At 35.1% G+C, this 21,057-nt stretch overlaps 1 protein-coding gene across 2 annotated transcripts; it reads right to left on the bottom strand.

Annotated features, from left to right (window-relative positions):
* Window positions 1–1,162: 1,162 nt before the first annotated feature.
* On the bottom strand, window positions 1,163–20,852 carry LOC126701496 (ultraviolet-B receptor UVR8). 2 transcript variants are annotated; one of them, XM_050399625.1, is made up of 12 exons: window positions 20,463–20,852; window positions 18,179–18,365; window positions 16,498–16,644; window positions 9,652–9,733; window positions 8,337–8,507; window positions 4,455–4,628; window positions 3,142–3,213; window positions 2,761–2,832; window positions 2,444–2,562; window positions 2,161–2,246; window positions 1,975–2,027; window positions 1,163–1,455 (listed from the first exon to the last, which is right to left on the bottom strand). In XM_050399625.1, exons 1-12 carry the CDS (start codon window positions 20,551–20,553, stop codon window positions 1,390–1,392), a joined length of 1,320 nt encoding a protein of 439 aa, XP_050255582.1. In that variant the 5' UTR covers window positions 20,554–20,852; the 3' UTR covers window positions 1,163–1,389. The 2 variants fall into 2 exon arrangements, with proteins under 2 accessions (XP_050255582.1, XP_050255583.1); XM_050399626.1 differs by having other exon boundaries at window positions 8,352–8,507; window positions 20,463–20,851.
* Between the last annotated feature and the right edge of the window lie 205 nt (window positions 20,853–21,057).

The raw sequence follows: 21,057 nt of genomic DNA, 5'->3' as shown, positions 1-21,057 counted from the left end.
AATTATATTCTATAAGGATGTATGGTAAAACATAAGTTTTACCCCTCCAATCTCAACATATCACATCATCATATTACATATTAAAGAATAGACACATTCACACTTAATCGATTCTAATACCCATTTGAAAATCCAACTTAACTGTAAATTTATTGAGATGTTATTATGTGTAGTAAGATGTATTGAGTTTCAAGTAAAAAGCTTATGTGACAATATATTATTGGATGGTATAAAACAAAGGTTTTACACCCCATCCTTACCAAATTTGGACTCTAGATCAAAAAGATTAAAGATATCTCAAAGAGCTAAGGGAATTGGAACTATTTCACAGGTAAGAATTCAAATACAAAGTAAAATAAAAGACCACATAAAGAAATGCTTTCATTGGTCTCATTAGATCTGATTGATTAAAAATAATTCGTCACTATTTTAGTGAGAAATAGTTAAGAAGAAAATTCTAATGCTGATGAAGCAAAACCTGTACTGTAATGACAGTTACACCATGTTAATTGTTAGGTGTTTATTTACCTAGATAAATACGTATTTTATTTTCTATAGTGCTTCCTACTTTCTAATTAAAATTGATTTTCCTGGTGTAAAAGATAACGAGTTTTCAGTGAAACTTCTTTATGGATATTCGTATTCGGTATTCCTACCAGTCTCCTAACATTATGGAAGTTGTGATGTACAATATTGAGATCTTTGATGGGACTTGGGCTCTTCTTGGCCTTTGTTCTCTTGCTTTTGCTTTTACAGTAAAAATTAAGACATTTTTGGACTTGGGCTCTTCTTGGACCATTACGTGGATTGCATCATAAAATTAAGCAAACATGATAGCTCTTACATTCACTACTGGCTTTTGTGTAGAATAAATGCCTAGTACATGGAATAGATGTGGCTACAGTAATTTTAGAAATTTTTGAGACAATGAATGTAACAGTATTTTGAAAACGAAAAGTGAAGAGTAGATTCGTGTAATGAGGTTGATTTATAGTTAATATAAAGTTGTATGACTTTTGTTGCAAAAGTAGAGTTTAGATTTTGCCTTTGAGCCAATTACTCGTCTAATTGACCAGAATTGAATCTTTCGTGTTCCTTGATAAAAAACAAAGATCCCCAGAGATTAGAAGAATCATTAAATGCTTTTCCATAGCCAAGGAAAGAAACAAGACACAACTATTGCATTCAAACAAAAATTATTTCTAAATGAGTAGAGTTCAAAGTATACCCTCCGCGCATAAACCAGTGTTAAATCCAAGAAATGATTAGAATTTACAGAAATCATGTAGTTGCCTAGTTCACAAAATGATGCTTGGTAACTCAGAAGCCAGGACAGGTAACTCGACTGTTTCATTGATGTCTGGAATATCACACTCGTACCCGTTTGACTTAATTTTCAGGAACACTTGCATCATTCCCATTACCACTGACTGAGACAGATGCTTGCCCTTGGACCTGCAGAAGCATACTAAGTCAATGACCGTTGTAAACTTCAGTTTGCAAGGCTATCAACCTTAATGCCATATGGACTTTCCACAATACAAATGTGACTCATTCTACCAAGCTACCAACACACACATACACAAACACAAACACAGAGAGAGAGAGAGAAAAGATGCCAATCTTTCTTTCCCTACAGCTAAAGTGCTAAAAAGGTGGTGAAAACATCAATACAATTAAATATTTTGGTAATTCTTGAAAAGAGGTATGCTGTCAAAATTAATAAATTTAAAAAATTAAAAATAAAAATTAAAAGGCACAATTGTATATTTTTGGGTCACTGTTCTTTGTTATTACAACCATAGAAGCCTTTTAATAGGAGTAATAAATTTATTTTCCTCAATTTTAGAAACTTCCAAGCTTATGAGTCTTTACTCTAGTCAATTTACAACTCAAATCTTAGTGGGAATCATCACTCGTCCATAACAGAAAGTATCCGACTTTGATATTAAACTTATTGGAACAGAAACTTACAGTTTCATCAGGAACAACTGCATATCTCTCTGACAGTGAGACCCAGGTTTTGCCTGTCCAAGGAAACATATAAAAGGAACATTAAAAAACAAAAACAAAAATCCAACAATTAAGACAAAAATTCTTGAATTACTAGCCTATACATATATATATATATATATATAATATTTTCAGTGAATACAACACCTGATGATGGATCCACATTGGAGGATTCTATATGCTGCCCACTAGATCCATCAACACTCAAGGACTCTATGATCTTTGGAATGTTCCTTGGATTACAAGAGACAAACATCATTAATTTGAGAGTAAACATATAATTAAGCAGGACCTATATTTAAAAACAAGAAGGAATCCAAATCATCTCATTTCCTCATGCATAGCTTATTATTTCTGCATACGAGCAAATAGAGTAACAATCATTAATGCATGCAAATCCAGATATTGATCCAGATCTAAATGCTATTACCGGTCAACAGATTCCCCATGCCCAAGCTGTCCATTGGTACCTCTTCCCCAAGAAAATACATTTTGCTTTTCGGTAACAGCAAGTGAGTGTCTCCACCCACAAGAGATTTGAACTACTTTCTGCCAAGTGCCAAATAAAATATGCATGAATAATTGAAAAATAAGACTACAAAAAAGAGTACTTACAAAGAAATAAGAGAATAACCGGCCCCATGGGGGGCGGGGGGGGATCTCACTAAGACAAGAAATCAAAAGAAGAAAATCTCTTTATAACTGAATATCTTAACCAATTTAGGTGCTACAGTAATAATAATGTGCCTGCTCATGGGGAAATTTAACTTGCACAGGAGAGCAATGATCAACATTGTCACCAGCTCCAACTTGTCCAAACTGTACATAAAAGAGACAAAGAAATAAAATCAACCAAAAGGTTTTACATACAAAATAAATTAGCTAGTGCAGGTGAAGTACAACTTTAGAGATGTAAAATTTCAAAGAGTGACAATTGAAGTTGTCAAATTTCCATGACAGAAAATTAGTAACAATATTATTACCACATTGAACAAACATGGCATGAGTTAGGACATGGGCATTGACACCACAAAATGGTTGAAAAAAAAATATTCATCAACAAGGGAGCTTTTTGCAAAATATTTTAAAGATAATAAAATTTTAAATAGAAGAAGGTAGATAGCTAGCCTTATTCCAGCCCCAGCCATAAAGTTTTCCATCAGATGTAATTGCCATTGTATGCCTCCAACCTCCTGATATCTGAAAATTCTCAAGCCAAGAAAAGTTCAGACAAAATGGACTTTAGCAGCACAATTAAGTCCACCATATGGAATTCAACATATATCAGGCATCAATTATTCTCATAAAAGAATCAAACATAAATTGAACATATGGTCCACGATACAATACAATAAAAGTAATCTTTTACTGAAGTAAATATGATGAACTTTAGTGATGCTTAGGAACAGAATGCACGCACGCGCGCGCATACACACACATTTACAGATCTCCCAATGCCCCTTGCTATATTTCGTTTTCTCTTTTGGGTGAAGAGAAGGATGGGTGAAGTAATCTTCTACTGAAGTAAATATGAACTTTAGTGATGCTTAGGAACAGAATGCACACACACAACTCACACACACATATGCATGTACAGAGCTCTCCCTACACCCGTTGCTATATTTCATTTTCTACTTTGGGAAGAAACAGATGGGGTCTCTTTACTATTAAAGGCACACACAGTAGTCTTTCTTGGGCCAGTTAATGCATTGAGCATGGTGCACAGACTGACACTCATCTCATTATTTGAATATTTCTTGACCCCATTTAGAACTGCACATACAGTTCTACTGCTACAGATACTGATACAGAATTTTTTCCATTTAGTTTTACCAGTTACTACTTATTCTAAACATTGAAGAGCTGGCTCAAGAGTATTTTTGACACAGTTTTCTTAGAAGGTCTAGATACAACTTTACATATAACCAAATATAGAGAGAAGTGTTCCCAATCTGTGGTAAAAAATTGTTCTGAGCAGAAGATCTCACACAATAAAATAGATGTAATTTGATAAGCATTATCCAGCTCATACCAATCACAAATTCAATTACATTTTTCAGATGCATAACATATTCTAGCATGAATGAGAATTCTATTCAATGGTATAACTGAATATACATAGGACAGCTTGACCTGTTGAAAATGGATTCTAAGTTGAGAAGCATGACATATTCTGGCATGAAAAGAGAATTCTATTCAGTGGTATAATTGAATATACATAGGACAGCTTGACTTGTTGAAAATGGATTATAAGTTGAGAATATGCCTTTGTAAAACTTCTATTGAGAATTATCAATATTATTTAATTTGTTGCCCAGGCAATGGAGGTTGCAAAACAATTTGAATCTCAAAATTATCATTCCAAACTCAAAAAGTTGTAGGATATCGAATTTCACTTCTAAACAAAAATCATTACCAAGAAAATGGGAGTAAGAGATCACCTGAGAAATATGATTGTCATGCAAGGCTTCTAGCTTGTGAGGAATAAGGTGATCCTTAAAATCCCCATGTCCAAGTTGACCATATTTGCTCCAGCCATAAGTGTATAAACCACCAGAAGCAGAAACAGATATTGTATGCCGCCATCCACAGGCTACTGTAACCATCTTCACACCCTGTAACATTATTTGATAGAAAACTGATCTTTAAAAAAGAATTAAATATATACATATATATATAAATATACATATATATCTATATATATAAATATACATATATATATATATAAATATATATATATATATATATCTATAAGGTGAAGCACGTGATGAGGGGGAAGGGGGATGAGAAACAAAGCAGAGCTGGGAGAAAATGGCAGAGTATTTTGGAGAATGAAACTTAGATATTTATCTTTCAAGATGAAAGATACTAAGTATTTCATGAGAAGAGTTGGAATTGAAAAAAAGATGTTCATGTCAAACGTAACCTACCAGGTGAAAAAATATAACACCAGTTACAGACTTCTCCCAAATTTTCATCTAAATAACAAGTGACTTATTTTTGGGCACCAGACAGTTTACAAAGCTTCTTTAAAATCCATTTAATACACATATCTCATTGGGAGTGAAGAACAATGATCAAACTAGGACACTCCAACCATATAGACAGTGTATATCAATGGAAATGACAGTTTTATAAATTTACAACTTGATATAGCTCTTGTTGTGCTGACCTTCCATTCGAGTGGCTATATCCTGATATGAGCATGAAACACCATGTGTTTAACATATTGCAATAAATCTATATATTGGATATAACGACCAAGATTTTTATTTTTTATTTTTTATGACATGGGACCTCACCAAGGTAGGGCCCTTTAGACCCAACCTTAGAGCATCCACAGTAGTGGAGCTAAAAAATAAAAATTTAGTTTTTTAGCTCCACCAAAAGTTACTTTATCTATTATATCTACACACATGCTACAGCAGTGGATCTATTTTAGCTATCAACGCAATAAAATAATATAAATATCACAATAAAATAATATATCCCCTACAATAAAATAATATATCACCTATAATAAAATAATATATCCCACTACCCAAAAAAACAACCCAGCACCATCTACAACCACCTCTACCATCAGCCACAGCCACAACCACCACCACCACCAGACACAACCAAAACCACAAATAAAATAAAAAATCAAACCACCATCATAGTCAACAATCATCAAACCCATAGAAGAAAAAAAAAAAAAATCAAACATCATTCCACCACCACAACCAAAATGCACAAACCCACTGTCAAAATCATCCACCACCACTATCATAGCCAAAATCAACCACCACCACCACAGCCACCAAACCCATATGAAAATACATTAATAAAAAAAAAAAATTAAAAAAAAAAAAAAAAAAAAAAACAAACAAACAAACAAACTCAATCACAGCAAAGAGAATAGAGAGATGGCGAGGGTCTGATCGGAGGACTGGGCGGAGGCGTGGATCAGCGGCTTGGGTCGGTGACGTTGAGGCCGGCAGAGGGGCATGGACTAGGCGATGGGGCTTGGGGAGATCAGCGATGGGGCTTGGCGTGGGTCGGTGAGCTGGGTTGGTGGAACAGGTCGGCGGTGAGGGAGTTGGCCGACGAGCTGAGGGATGAGGGAGGCCGGCGAGCTAGAGAGAAAAAAAAAATTGAGGAAGAAAGAAGAAAGAAGAGAAGCCGGAGAGAGAGAGAGAAAAGGAAATGAATATTTTAATGAGAGAGGAGAGAGAACTATAATAAAAAAAAAAAATTTAGCTTTGAGCTACAGTGCACATCTAAAGAATAGATGTGCACTGTAGCTGAGGAGTTAAATCTTTTTAGATTTAGCTCCACTGCTGCGTAATAGTTTTTTGGTGTTTGAGAGCTAAAAAATAGCATTATACTTATATAGCACCACTGTTGTGAGTGCTCTTAGTAAATAAACCATGGATACATGATCCCACCCGCCAAAACCATGTATCAGGTAATCCAAGGGAACTTCTAGTGGGGATCTAAATCAGGATGTCTAGGTCTATAGCTCATCCCAAGCCTCCAATCACTAGGTTGCACCCTGATGGGTTAAAGAATAATAAAAATTAGAATTGAAAATAATGACCAAGATTTTAGAGCAGGTAACATTCAATTCCTACAATGTTCCTACAGCTCAATTGACTTTATAGCTTATACCGGTTTGTAACAGTATATGCCTCAATCTGGTACCTGCCTAGTTTTTCATTTGGAAACAATTAAAGGGAGACCTTTATGAGCCAAACTATCTTGCTTCTTTTTTTCTTTTTTTCTTTTTTTTTTTTGTACTTGTTTTGATGTATAAAATTTTGATAATTAATTTGTATATGTTTTCCCAATTATTTTGAATTATTTGGACACAAGACAATTGCTATAACTGTAATAAATTTCATTGAAACAAAGAATATTATATACAATATGTACAAGATACCAAACAAGGATCAGAGCCAAAGCCTATGAGGAAAATCAACATAGAAAAGCCAATGGAGCACCATGAAAATTCATAAGAAATTGACCCATGAATCAAGGAAAGCAATAGCAACAAAAGGATATCCAATTGTCAACTATATTCCCCTTGCCTTAACATCCTCATATTCTATTCCTCTCTTTCCACATATACAACAAGAATGCACACAGAAAAATCTGCAACTCCCCCCAGAAGAGATCAAGCTTTCTGTCACCACTCATCTATGAACAGCCAAAGTGATGAAGTGTCACCTAATATAATCTAGATCTTCCCAATAATATGGACCAAATGCCAATATAGAAGGGACAATATGGCCCATATGAATGGATGACAGAACAAATCATATATCCCTCGCATTTAATTCACAATTCTTTGGGGTCATCCATCTGCATGCTATGAAATCATCTATGGTCAATCATATTCAGAAATATCAGGTATCTAAAAATTTTTTTCCCTTCAAAAAACCCACTTTCTATTGCATGGGAGTTATCCAAATGGAAATTTTCATGAATAATCCCTCCTGATGACCCAAGAAAGAACAGAACAAGCTTTGATAGCAAAGACTCTATAATGATCTCACACACATCTTAATCCCCACCACTGGCACCAACCTAGGACTATTAAGAGGCCTAATAGTCTGTTGAAAGACTCCATCTAAGATTTCTATGAAAAGTGTTAAGCTTTTGGGACAATCAGTAATTTAACACAATATCAAAGCAGGAGGTCCTGAATTTGATCTATGTCTTCTCCACTTTACCTCCCATTTGAAATCCCACATGTTGGGCATCACCTATTAAAAGGTAGTTTTGGCTCACACATGAGGGAGTGTTAGAATTGTGTAATTAAATGATTAAATTTACCATATCCCAATAACTCAAGCTTTGGGACAATCGGTAATTTAACAACAACAACCAAATATTTATTTTCCCTCCATAAGATTACCCAATTCCCCATTTGTGACAGCTAGAATGTACTTGATACTCAACACTCCAACCATAGTTGCAGACAACCATGCCACTTATCATCACAAAACCCTAGTACCATTGTCCATGACAACCCACTCTCAAAGAAAAACCAGCTTGAATAAATACCTTCAAAAAGATCAAAGCCATAAGGGCTAGCCCTTCAACACATCCTAAGTTTACTTCTATCAACAACATAGACAGCTGCAATAAATTTTTTGGAATTCCACTCATTCATGAACCAACGCAACCACTTCCTATTAACACCAAAGATCTAATATTTTATAACCAGAATCTTTAAGTCCAATGAATTATGCATGTATGACACTATTTTTCCAGCACTATAGCTTAAATGATCATTTACACCATTATCTTATCTTAGAAGAAGAAATAAATAATACCATATTTTCACATACATCAACAGCAGAAACTTTTTCAGGAACCAATCGATCATTTCTGTCACCTAAGCCCAAGTTTCCATATCGGCCCCAGCCCCATCCATATAGCTCCCCATCTTCTGTAACAGCTGCAGTATGTTCAGCACCAGCAGCAACCATTTTAATAGATACTCCCTAACAAGAGATACATGAGTTAGATGCATAAATCATTTCATAAAAGTGTATGCATGAAAACCTGATTAAAAATTCTGTTTGTGTATTTCACAAATTACATTGTCATTTGATACAGGAATTTGAAAAATAACATCATATTTCCGGATAATTATTTATCCTGATAAATTCGTTTGTTTCTTAGTTTTTCTCTTTCTTTGATGGAAATATTTGTGAGTTGTGACATCCACAGTTTCTATTAAAAATAAGCAACAAGTACAAAAGAATATCGATAAAGGGAAACAAGCATGTACAGTCACAATGCTTGGTGGTGAAATTTCTGTTAAATTGTAATCTTTTTTGTTTGTTTGTTTGTTTATTTTTTTAATACTTACCATTTCTTTTATGGGGGTCAATATAATGCAATTCATCTGAGGATGAACCAAATCTGAGTCAATATAGTGCAATTCATCTAAGGATGAACCAAATCTGAGTCATAGAGCTATGACACAATGATACTTAAACAAACAAAATGTGAAATTTGAATCATACCAATTTCTACTGGATTACTAATTTTTATTTGCAATTATTTCTTCAATTAAGATAAAATAGGACTGGTCTCATCCCATTTGAAAAGATATCATGACTGTTTGTGCCTTGAAAATTCATCAATTTGTTAAAGAAATACAATGATTTCTCAAACGATTGTATCCAAATATTAATTTACTCATTGGTCTACCAAAAGTGAAATTTGAAAAATGCTAAAAGGATTGCATCGATTTTGGAGATCTGTTCCCTTTTGATCTTAGACCTTTCCAATTACAAACCTCCAATATTCTTTACTTGGATACATCCCTTGTTTTTGTAAATTGAAAAACTGGATCAGAAGTCAGTAAATATCCTAACACTATCCCACATAGATATAGACAACTAATGAGAACATAACTCTTTATCAGAGAACCAAATCATAAACTACAAAAAATACACATCTTCCTAATATTTATGTTCTAAAATTATATATTAAAAAAAGGGTTAAAAGAAAAAGCAAGTTCGCTCTGTCTTCACAGGGAACGGTCTTATACCTTCAAATGTTGATGATTAAAAGTGAGGAAGGTGAAATAGAGCATATAATGAATGTCTCTTGAAAATAACTAAATGACTTAAGTACCTGAAATGCTTGAATTTTCTGTGGGACAAGAGAGTCCTCGGTGGTGCCAAGACCAAGTTGACCATTTTGGTTCCGCCCCCAACTTCATAAAAATAAAGACAGATAATTCACTAGTATATCATTTTCCTAAAATTTAGAGCTTATATGCATAAGTAATAAATGATGGCAGAAAGCAAGAATACTTAGACATAGAATCCATTGGAATAGTAGCCTAAGTTCACATGACATGATGGCTATTCTTTTTATTATGTTGGTGGTTCAGGACCAGCCCCAGATCATGCAAAATTTGCCCTACAATTATTGGGGGTATTTCCGGTGCTTTAGATTACATTAGAAGCCTAAGCCCATCATTGAAATTTCATGTATACATGTAGCCCCAAAAATAGTTGAGTAGGGTTATATAATCCTTATCACTCCATAGCCATCATAATAAAATGCAACAACTTCATGGATGTAGCCCTAGTTTTGGTGCACCATGTTAATCTAGGGTTTTTATGTGTGGATTGATCACTTCTCGTCTATTTTATGGCATTCGCATCTCATATATCCTGGGTTAGGATTCATGTTTCCTAACAACACTCAAGACAATTCTGCTTAAAATTAATTTGGTGTAAAGACATTGAAGACAGTTCCAACTGAACATAAGATAAATACCAAATTTTGGTTTTATCAATGAGCATGAGCCTGCTATGTAATTAACCAATATTATGAGGAAAGCAAGTTCATCGATCAAAGGAGATGGCCAATAGACCTATAGTTATTGCTTCCATAATGGGTCTTTGTAAAAAGAAACCTTTGAGTAATTCTACATCAGGAATTGTTACAAGTGTATTCCCATTATCCCTTAAATAGAATTTTCAATTGGCGGTGGGAAGTTCAAACTAAATATGTTGTGCAATAGCGCTCCCAGGATTGAAACTAAAAATGGTCAAGATAAGATAAATCAACAACCATACACACGGAGAACACAAGAATTTTTACGTGGTTTGACAAACTACCTACATTAACGGGTAGGGATGAGGATGAAATTTCACTAAGAAAATAGAAAGATTACAAAAATGGCATTAAGGCACTCTCAAGAAACCTAAAACCTAAATACACCCAAAGAGCTTTCTCTCACACAAATGATCAAAACTAGAGACAATCTCTTCTTTGTGCCACTCTTAGTTACACAAGATAGCTTAAAAGCTTGCCATGGCTTGGAACTCTCATGTAAAAATTAAACAAAAGACCAGGTATATAGGCACAAAAATGTTGAGTTTGGAGAAGGTGACACTTGGTTTTTCTGCACAAGCAAAGGAGCTAAAAAGATTGAAGGAACGAGGACTCCTTTTGCAACTCAAATTCAGTCATGATTAATTGACTTTTATGGGATTTTTTACTTCATCTGTTAAGAAGATGTGGTTTTGGGAGTGGTGGCGGCTTTGGATTTATTTTTGTATTTCCACTGTATATTTTTCTGTCTTAGTTACTAGTAGCTCATGTGGGCTTTCAGTAGCTTTAGAGGGCTTTGGCAGGGTAATCCCTTACCGCCCCTACTATTTGTGATAGTTATGGAGGCTTTGAGTAAGTTGTTGGATAAAGTAGTATACAGATTGTTTATTGGGGGCTTTTTTTTTTTTTTTTTGTGGCAAGCAGGGATAATTTCCCTTTGATGGTTTTGTTAGGTTCTAAAAGTTTAGAACAATTGGCAAACCGTGAGCACAAACTTGTCTAAATATAGATTCTTAGATCTATAGGTTTGATTAGACAATACTCAAGGTGTTACAAGTCAAAACACAAGAACATACAAGCCACAAAAAGAAGAATTCAAATTCTGTGAAATCCGACCGATAGAAAATCGCAAAAAATCAAATTCTGCAGAATTTTATTTAAGCCCAACAAACCATTGGCCCAATAAGTGATTAGGGTTTCAAACCTATTTCACATGGTATAAAAAGGAAACCCTAAGCCACATTTTATGGAGACTTTGGAGGTGCTTTCGTGAGATCTAAAAGGTATTGTGCCTTCCTCCATCAAAGTCACTACCGGAAATTGATCTCATATCATTAGATCCGATAGATCTAAAGTTGCTGCAACAAGATCAATAACTGCTGATGATCTAAACCTTCAAGGGTGGTCTTGGAGTCACAAACTGGAGAGTTTGTGTTGCTAAACCTTTGAGTGGGATCTCAAAATCACAAGTAAGGTTGCTTCTGTTGGTGTAAATCCGAGAAGAGAAGGAGTTCGTGGATTCGGAGCTTGTACGTGGTCGTGTTAGTAAGTTACTACTTGAGGTAGTAATAGATTTAGGGTTAAATTTGATTGTAAAAACTTCAATTCAATAGGTTTTTACCTTGAAACGGTTCTTTTCATTGGTTTTCCTGGGTTGTCATATCGTGATGTTATTTATTTTCCACTGCTTTGTATGATATGATATATTGTTGTTTAACCTAGATCTAAATAATTAATCTACGTAATCACTTGGTTAATATATTAGATTAAACAATCTGGTTTAAGGGGTCTAAACGAACAAACAGGTTTCACAACTATTGTTTGCAGACAATACCCTGATTTTTTGTGGTGCGGATCTGAATCAACTCCTTCACTTGAAATGTGTTATGTTGTGTTTTGAGGTAGTTTCAGGTCTAAGAATAAACTTGGGGAAGTCTGAATTAGTTCCAGTTGGTTCTGTTCCTAAGGGGGTGGGTTTGGCTCTTATTCTTGGATGTAGGGTCTCTAGTCTTCCAATGAAATACTTGGGACCACCTTTTGGAGCTAAATTTAAACCTATATAGAGGTTTCGGATCCTATTCTGGAAAAGATGGTGAAATGGCTTTTGCGTTGGTAGAAAATTTTTATATGTCTAAGGGGGTAGGCTTACTCTGATTAAGAGTACTCTCTTTAGTTTGTGCGCTTACATTCTCTCTATCTTCCTTCCCCCAGCTAGTATTGGAAGTCATATTGAGAATGTGCAGTGGGGTTTTCTTTGGGGCAGCTTGGGGGGATAAATTTAAGTATCACCTTGTGAACTGGAAGACAATGTGTACCCCTGATCAAACAGCGAGGGTTGGGAGTTAGGTAGATGGGGCGGTTTAAACAAGTTCTATAGTATAAGTGGTTATGGAGATTGCTACAGAAAATGAGCTCTATGGAGGCAGGTTGTGGAATGCAAATATGGTTGTGATTGGGGTGGGTGGTGTTTGAAGGAGGTTCGAGGTGGGTATGGAGTTTGCTTATGGGAGTATATTTGAGCAAGTTGGAACTAGTTTGCTAGGTTTGTATCTTTTACCGTAGGATAAGGAGCCAATGTTCGTTTTTGGCTTGATTGGTGGTGCAGAGATGGGGTTTTGAAGGATATTTTCCCTGCTTTGTTTAGCATTGCTCAGGATAAGTGGTTTGCGGATTATTTGTGTTGGCAAGATGGGTCTATTAAATTACCGATTCTCCCAAAAGCTTAAGCTGTTAGGAGATGATAAATTTAATCATTTAACCATATAATTCTAACAGGGTCCATGTTTTGAGATTTTACCTTTACAGGGTTCTTACATGAATGGGAGTTGGAGGAGATGGGAGATGATCACATTTATGGATCTTCTCTATTTAAGAACAAGAAGGATGTATAAGAGTAGTTGTGTTGGCAACCTAATAAGAGTGACATGTTTGAAGTAAATTCCTTTTATAGTGTTATATTAAAGGGGAGTGTCAATCCATTTCCTTGGAAGAGCATATGGAGAGTTAAGGTTCCTCTTAAGGCTGCCTTTTTTACCTAGACCACTGCCTTGGGTAAGATTCCCACAATTGATAATCTTTGCTGCCAAACGGTTTGTGTGGTTGAGTGGTGTTACGAATGCAATAGTATGGGGAGACCGCTGATCACTTGTTCCACCAATGTACGTATGTTAGTGAGCTATGGTCCCTAGTCTTCTGTTTATTCAGGGTACAGTGGGTTATGCCTCAGAGAGTATGATTGATATGTTGACATGTTGGAAAGGGAGTTTTGTTCTATGGGGTAATGACAATATTTGGTATGCAGTATGTTTGTGTCTGATGTGGATGGTATGGAGGAAACGGAATAGTTGAACGTTTAGAGGTTTAGAGAGGCCTTCTACAAAGCTAAAACTAGTTTTTCAGATTGTTTTATACGAGTGGATGGTTGTGTTGTCCACCCTTTCATCTCCTTTGCTTCCTTTCATTGATAGTTGTTCTTTTTCTTGATTGTTTTTTGAATTTGTTCTCTTAGTTATAGGTCTTGAATGCTAAGGATTTTTAGTAAAATATTATCATTCACCAAAAAATGACCAAGCACAAAACATCATTGTTTATTAGGAATATTAGCACCCTCTACATCTTTTTTTGCTCATTATCTGGACTGAGATCACTTCCTATTGGAGTTTCTTCCCCTTGACTTACTTCTTCCAAGAAATCCATTGGCCTGGGAATCTAACTATCCAACTTCATCTTTACATGTGATAGGAGAGCATTATGCACCTTTTTGAGTTCTAGACATCAACGTAGTCACTAGATGCTAAAAGGGGTATCGCTTTGTCTTCCTCCCCAAGCTTTACCCCAAATTCAAAAACTAAGTATTGAACATGTTAGGATTCTTAGTGTGTTGGCATAGTCTGTGCCAAATTTGCATGTAATTTTTATTTTTTTATTTCAATGTATTTTTTACTATTGTGAGTTAACTTGTAGTAGGTTGAAGAGGTCAAGAATTAAATTTTGAAGCTGTAGGCTAGGGATTTTAGTTCGAGTGAAATTTGGAGTGTCAGGCAATGTGCTAGGCAAATCAGGAGTTTGAAAAAAAGTTAACAACAAGTTTTCCTCTCTCTCCGCACATTCGCTCAAGCATACATTTCTGCAACTTGAGAGAAATCAGTTACAAAGTTCTATACAATACCAACCTATAGACCCATCCTCCATATAACCCTCATTTCTCATGAAATTTCAGAAAGAATTCTCATATTGAAGAGCTAGAAAGAATCCTAAAAGCCTAGAGCAAAAATCCATTTCTTCTCTCTACCTTCTCCCTCTCCAATTAAATCCAATACACACAAAGAAACCTTGAAAGTTCTTGGTGTTGTTTGGTGTTGGGGAATTATTGGAATAGCCCCAAAATCTCCAAGGGGCCCTGGAATGGCCAAGTAGACTTGGTCTTGCAATTGGAGGCTCAATTCACGAATCTAGTGATTCACAAGAAGAAAAGATTTGAGGAATCGAGCACTAGCAGGAGTTGGAGGCTCAAGTACATAGTCATTACTTAGCTTGGAGGGTTTTGTAAATGATTTGTACAAAACAATACAATCATTCTTGTTTAGTGGATCATTTGGTGCTATAGGGCCTGAAGAGTAATTTGCCCAGTTTTAGGTTTTTCTCTCCGTAAACAATTTGTTTTGTTTGTATTCTAGTTGGGACCTGCTGCTATGTTTTTATATCCATGCATATGTTAATTGGCTAATTACATTAACAATTGGGCTTAATTTGTTAGTTAGCTTAAAATTGTCATAAGCTGTAAAACTGGGGTCTAAATTTGTAAATCTCAATGTTAAACACACATAGATGCTCCAACAAGTCTGAGCCTTCCTTCATCTGCAAACCATAAAGCTACTTCTTTACATACAACTTATTCACCAAATTCTCTCACATAAAGACCTTCTAATTTCTTCCAAATCTACTATGTTGTCCATGCTCCTGTAATGTTGTGAAGGACCTCATCATCTAGGTTGAGAAGAATTTCACTGGCAGCCTTCTCTTCCATCTCTTCCCAGTATTCGTCACTCATATTCTCAAGCTTCCCTACTTTCCGAAGGAACACCTTATGAAGAAATTTCCTATGCCAAATGGAGAAATTTCCTATGCTACAAAACTTCTCCACCTCATAGTTGATGCTTGGCATATTTACCATAATCAAGATATCAAAACCCTTACCAAGTTCTGATACCACTTCTTATGCGATAGCACTCAAAAGATTCAAACCAAAACAATAAAAGACAATAAATCAAGAAGCATATGCATAGAGAACACAAGAAGTTACGTAGTTTAGCAAATTGCCTACATTCATGGGCGACAAAAAGGAGTAAGTTTCACTACAAAAATAGCGAGATTACATTAGTAGCACAAATGCACTCTCAAGAAACCTAAATCCAATTACATACATATAGCTCTCCCTTACAGAAACAACCAAGCCTAGGGAAAATCTCTCCTTCGTAATGAGGAATCCTTTTTCTACTCAAATTTGATCAATCATGACTGACTTTACGGCAATTCAAGCCACACTTCAACAACATAGACTGATCTAGCATAGACAACCCACTGCAGCTAGGCATCAAGGGAATAGGTAGACATAGAAAATTATCGTCTATGTTTCCAAACCTAAAGGTTTCTAAAGAGACATGTACATATTAAGCTTGAAATTACCCTTCCTAGATGGGAGCTCAAACATGATATTCATAGAGTGGAACTTTGGTCCCATTTGTGATCATATGTTTCTCGCCTTTTGTCAGAGATCAAGCATAGTGTTTGTTCTTCTTAGAGTTCTTGGGACTTGTTGGATGATGCTTACTAAGGCATTGGGTCTGTTATCCTGGGTCTGCTATCCCAGTGTCCCAAGTGAGTTGTGAATTGTGATGTACTACTACTAAGCAAAAATTTTCAGTCCCGTTCAGTTTGAAAATGATTTTTTCCATTCAAATGTAAGATGAAAAAGAAGGGAGGCTGGCCAAAGTGGACTTTTAGTAAATACTGCTAAGACATTGAAGCAACCACCTTGGATTGGACCACTACTATAGCTATATTGAAATAACTTAAAATCTAGGCATTCATTAAAACATAAATTTGGGTTAGAGTTTAGGAAAGATTTCTAACCTCTGCACCTCGCCATCCATGGTCACTGCCAAGCAATGGCTGTCCCCACAAGCAATTTGCTTTATCTTTAGACCATGCAATGCTTTGATTGGCTGAGGAGTGAACAAATCACTAGAGTTTCCATGACCCAACCTCCCAAAATCACCCCTGGAAAATAGGTAAATGCACACAAACAACATGAAAATCAAACCAAAAAAAATATCAACATACATTCGCATTTATTATTAAATATGAGTAAGAAGCCATGTTACATGAACATCCAGCCAAGAGTAGAAAAACTAATAGAGTTCTGTAAATGAGTAAAACAACATAAAGAATCTTACAATATGTCATGAAGTTTACACAATCAATGATATATGATATTTTTTATAAGAATTATATATGAAAATCAGTAAGCAAGAAACGTAACTGCAAAACTATAGAATACTTATATGTTTTTTTCTTAGGAAATATAAAAAAAATAAAATAAAACAATAAATAAAAACTAATATATATATATATACATCTCTCACCGCCTCCTAACACAAATTTAACCTCATGAACATTAACAAGCATGAATCTTTAAGCATTGCCATAATTTATGAAGGAAACCATTCAAAAAAGAGTCCATTTGAAGTTTCAAACCAAGAAGTGGACTATAAATTTAGCCATATTTCAATCAAGCAGGAAGATAAAAATAATGTGATTTAAAAAGCAAAAGGCAAGTACAAATTTGCATATGACAAAATATTAGTGTTGGCAGCCAAGTGTTATGCATTGCTGACACCCCCTCAGAGTTTATCACAACAGGTGATTTATCTAAAAGGCCCAAACAAGCCCCACACACCATGCTGACCATGGAACTGCATGGCAGCCCAGGCATGACCTACCTAATGTAAATCAGAAAGGGTTGTTTGGCCAACCTAAGGCCACTGGTGGCCCCAAAAGCCCAACTCAAGACCTACAGGTTTCCTCAAGGACTCAATTACAGCCACATACCCCTCTCAAATCTTACAAGCGGGGGAGGGCGAACAGAATAAATGGAAACCTTTCTGAAAAATAAAAGTTCCCTTCAGCAAGAGCAGGACAAGAGACCAAATTCTCTTATACCCCTTTCAACTTTTTTTTTCTTTTCTTTTCATCCATAATAGTACCACTATCAACCATCTGATCAACCACTTTCTTTCATGAAGAGTCAAATAAACGAAGAACTTTATTAAATAAGATCTTAGCTAACTTCTAAAACATGTTTAGTTTTTAAATTTAAAATCAATGCAATAATGTGGCAAAGACAACATATTTTGAGGTAAAATACCTAAATGGTGCATTTGGATAGAGGAAGTTATAAAAGAAAGATTTGGATTTCAATTTCAGGTTTAAATGGCTTGAATATAGTACAAAATGCCAGATTGTTTTCTGTTGATGAAATTTATGGATGGACTTGAGCTCTGTTAATAGTGGATTTGAAATAAGTAGAGTTAAGAATCTTAAGATGTCTTTTCAAATCCATAATATCATAATTGTTTTTATTTGGACAAAATCTTCAAAACCCACATCATCATGTGTTGTTATATTATATTATAGTTATATATATGGCAATTTATACTTGTGATGTTCTTCAAATCCCTTGATTTTAAATTTTCAAATCCAAACGCAATCAAACTGAATTTCAAAAGACCAAATTGAAAGAAGATAAACAGACCATCCCCAACTATATACTTCCACACGTGACAGAGAATATGCAGCTGTATGATCAGCTCCACATGTAACAGATACTATTTCATGCTCATCCAATGAACTCAATTGAGTAGGTAAAAGTCGATCATGAGCATCGCCATGGCCTAACTGTCCATCCTCTCCTCGTCCCCAAGAACAAACAATGTTTCCAGCTGTATAATATTAACAAAAGCACAAGAACAAATGAGTGAAATTTATAACATAGGTATGAGAATGAAGCTGAACATGTTTCCAGAAGAGAACTGGCACCAACTGAATATATACACAAAGAACTAGAAGCCAACAAAAGAGCCATCCATTAAATAAAAGAATAAAGGAAGGGAGTCCTTATATATATATATATATATATATACACACATCTATGAAGGAAGATAGTCATATTAGAAATTATGCGCACACAAGTCATTCGCAGAAGCAACAGTCAAGCCAGCAAGTTTGAAGATCAACAAAACAAACATGGCTTCACAAAATATTTCATTGCAAATAAAGCTGTAAATAGCTCTAATTAACTGGGAAAGCAAATTTGATTACCAGAGGTCCTAAAACAAGGTGCTTGATAATGTTCTTCCATTTAACTTAATACGTTTTGTGGGATAAATAAAAATTACTAGTGCTAAGCTTTTAACCTTAGCCATCCTAATAATTTATCTAAGAAGGCAACAGACACCAATTTGATATTATATTCAAAGATTAAGGATAGCTGAAGAGTGCCATGTCAATTACACCAGCTGAATTGAGCTTCCCATTGCACGGAATTTATTCATTGTACATTCTATATAATTCTAAAAATCGATCCATATAGACAGGGTTGCATTTAAATGGTAGCCAAACAGCAAAACTTTGGTATAACCACATTTCCTAAAATCCATAAATTCATCAAAATAAAATCTGCTGTGATTAAACTCTAATTTTATAGATTTAACCCTTGAGATGCTAAATGGTGTGCAACCGAGTCCTTTAATTTCAACCAACAACCAAACCTACTCTAAATCAATTTGATGTTATTTGATTGCTTCATTGTGACGCATATTATTGTAGAATTAGTTGCTTGAAACAAAAATCCTCCCCTCACATGAGCCTACCCTATTTAGTGGCAGATCAGGAATAAGAGCCCCCACAGCAAAATGAAGCAAGATATCAAAATCAATTCTGATCCAATAGCCAAATCAAGCACCAATCTATTAAAAGACAGGGTCAAATCCATGCAGGATCAGACAATGATTACTAGGAAGCACCCCATTAAGGAAACAAATAACCTAGAAATTTAATAGAATGACAGAATACTTAGAAGATGCTGATGTTGTATACAACAATCCATGACATCAACATATATACGGCAATGTTTTCTTTGGTAAATAAATCAACATTGACAGATTAAGATTATCATGGTTACTCTTCCTTGACTTTTGCCCCATTGTAGACTAAATGATAATGTAGTCTATAACAAAATGTATTAAGGTGCGTGTAGGCTCTGCACTCTAGTATAGTCATAAATGGGGTTAATCTGTTAATGTCCATCAAATGATCAAATATTAGCACATATTAATCTGTCCATAAAAATATCTGTCTTTATCAAATAAAACAAGGTAATATTTGTAAATGGATAGCAACGTGCTTTGTAAATCTACAGAGTGTTGCCAATAGAGCAGTCACTGCACCATCCCAATATTCCATGAAATTTTAAATGCTAAGGATTGGCTATCACATTTTACTTATCAAAAGAAAAGGATTTCTAAATCCAAAGTGAGATACGGGCACAAAAAAAAAAAAAAGGAAAAAATAGTTAATAGTTAATAGTTAATCAATCATAGGACTTTATGAACAAGATAAAAAATAAATAAATAAAAAAACAGTTTGAAAGTTGTTTCCATAATGACTTTTAGATATAAAGAGAAGAACCCCAAATGAGATTTGCAATGAAAAAGAAGAATTGCCCACAAAAACCACAAAATATCTCATTAAAAGATATGCCCAAAATGGTTGCAGAGATTATCTCTTGGAAAAAAAGAAAGATCACTTTTTCTTTTTTTTTTCTAGAACTTTGAATTACAGAATTTCCACTACTAGAAAAATCCAAGAAACAATAACTTCCACACAAGCCACTGAACAATCAATATTGCATTCCATTTTCCTCAGAATATTCTCAGTACCTTAGAAAGAGTGACAACAATTCAATCCACCATTCCATCAAAATCAAAATGACTTGAAAGGAAACTTGTAAATTAATTGTTAAAAGGATGGAAGCTTACAGAGAAGAGCAACAGAATGACTAGCACCAGCAGAAATGAGAAGAACCTGACGAACTGGAGTAGTAACTTCACTCATACTTTCCTCTGCCATTTCCTTCCTATGTTCCAATTTGCTTTCCTCAACTTCAGACCAAGCCTTCTTATGTAAGTTTTAGAGGAAAAGGACAAAAACACAGATGAGACAAAACAAAACAAACAAAAAAAATCTATTCAGAGCTTTAATATCTCTGTGGCTATGTGTAGAAAGTGATAAATGGTAATGGCAGTCTTAGTACAAATAAAAGAGGCACAGTTAAGAGACAGAGAGAGATCTATGGAGTTGATGGAGATAGCACCATGTGCAACTCGGTCCTTTCTTTCAACAATCATATTGACTTATACAGATACAGTACGGCCAGACTCCAAAGTCTAAACTTCACTCAGAGAGAGAAGGTGAATAGAAGAAACTAGAAATGAAATGGGGCCGGTGCCCGGTAGACTATGGGAAACAACGGTATTCAATGCTGCGGGTCCCACATTTTTTTTTTTTTTTTTTAAATTTCACTTCATGTACGTGTTACTAACGACATGTGAAACTAGAGTTTGAGTTTCGGCG

Source organism: Quercus robur, chromosome 10, assembly GCF_932294415.1.
Source record: "Quercus robur chromosome 10, dhQueRobu3.1, whole genome shotgun sequence".
NCBI lineage: Eukaryota > Viridiplantae > Streptophyta > Magnoliopsida > Fagales > Fagaceae > Quercus > Quercus robur.
Note: the sequence above shows the minus strand (reverse complement) of the source record. Positions and strands in the feature narration are given on the sequence as shown.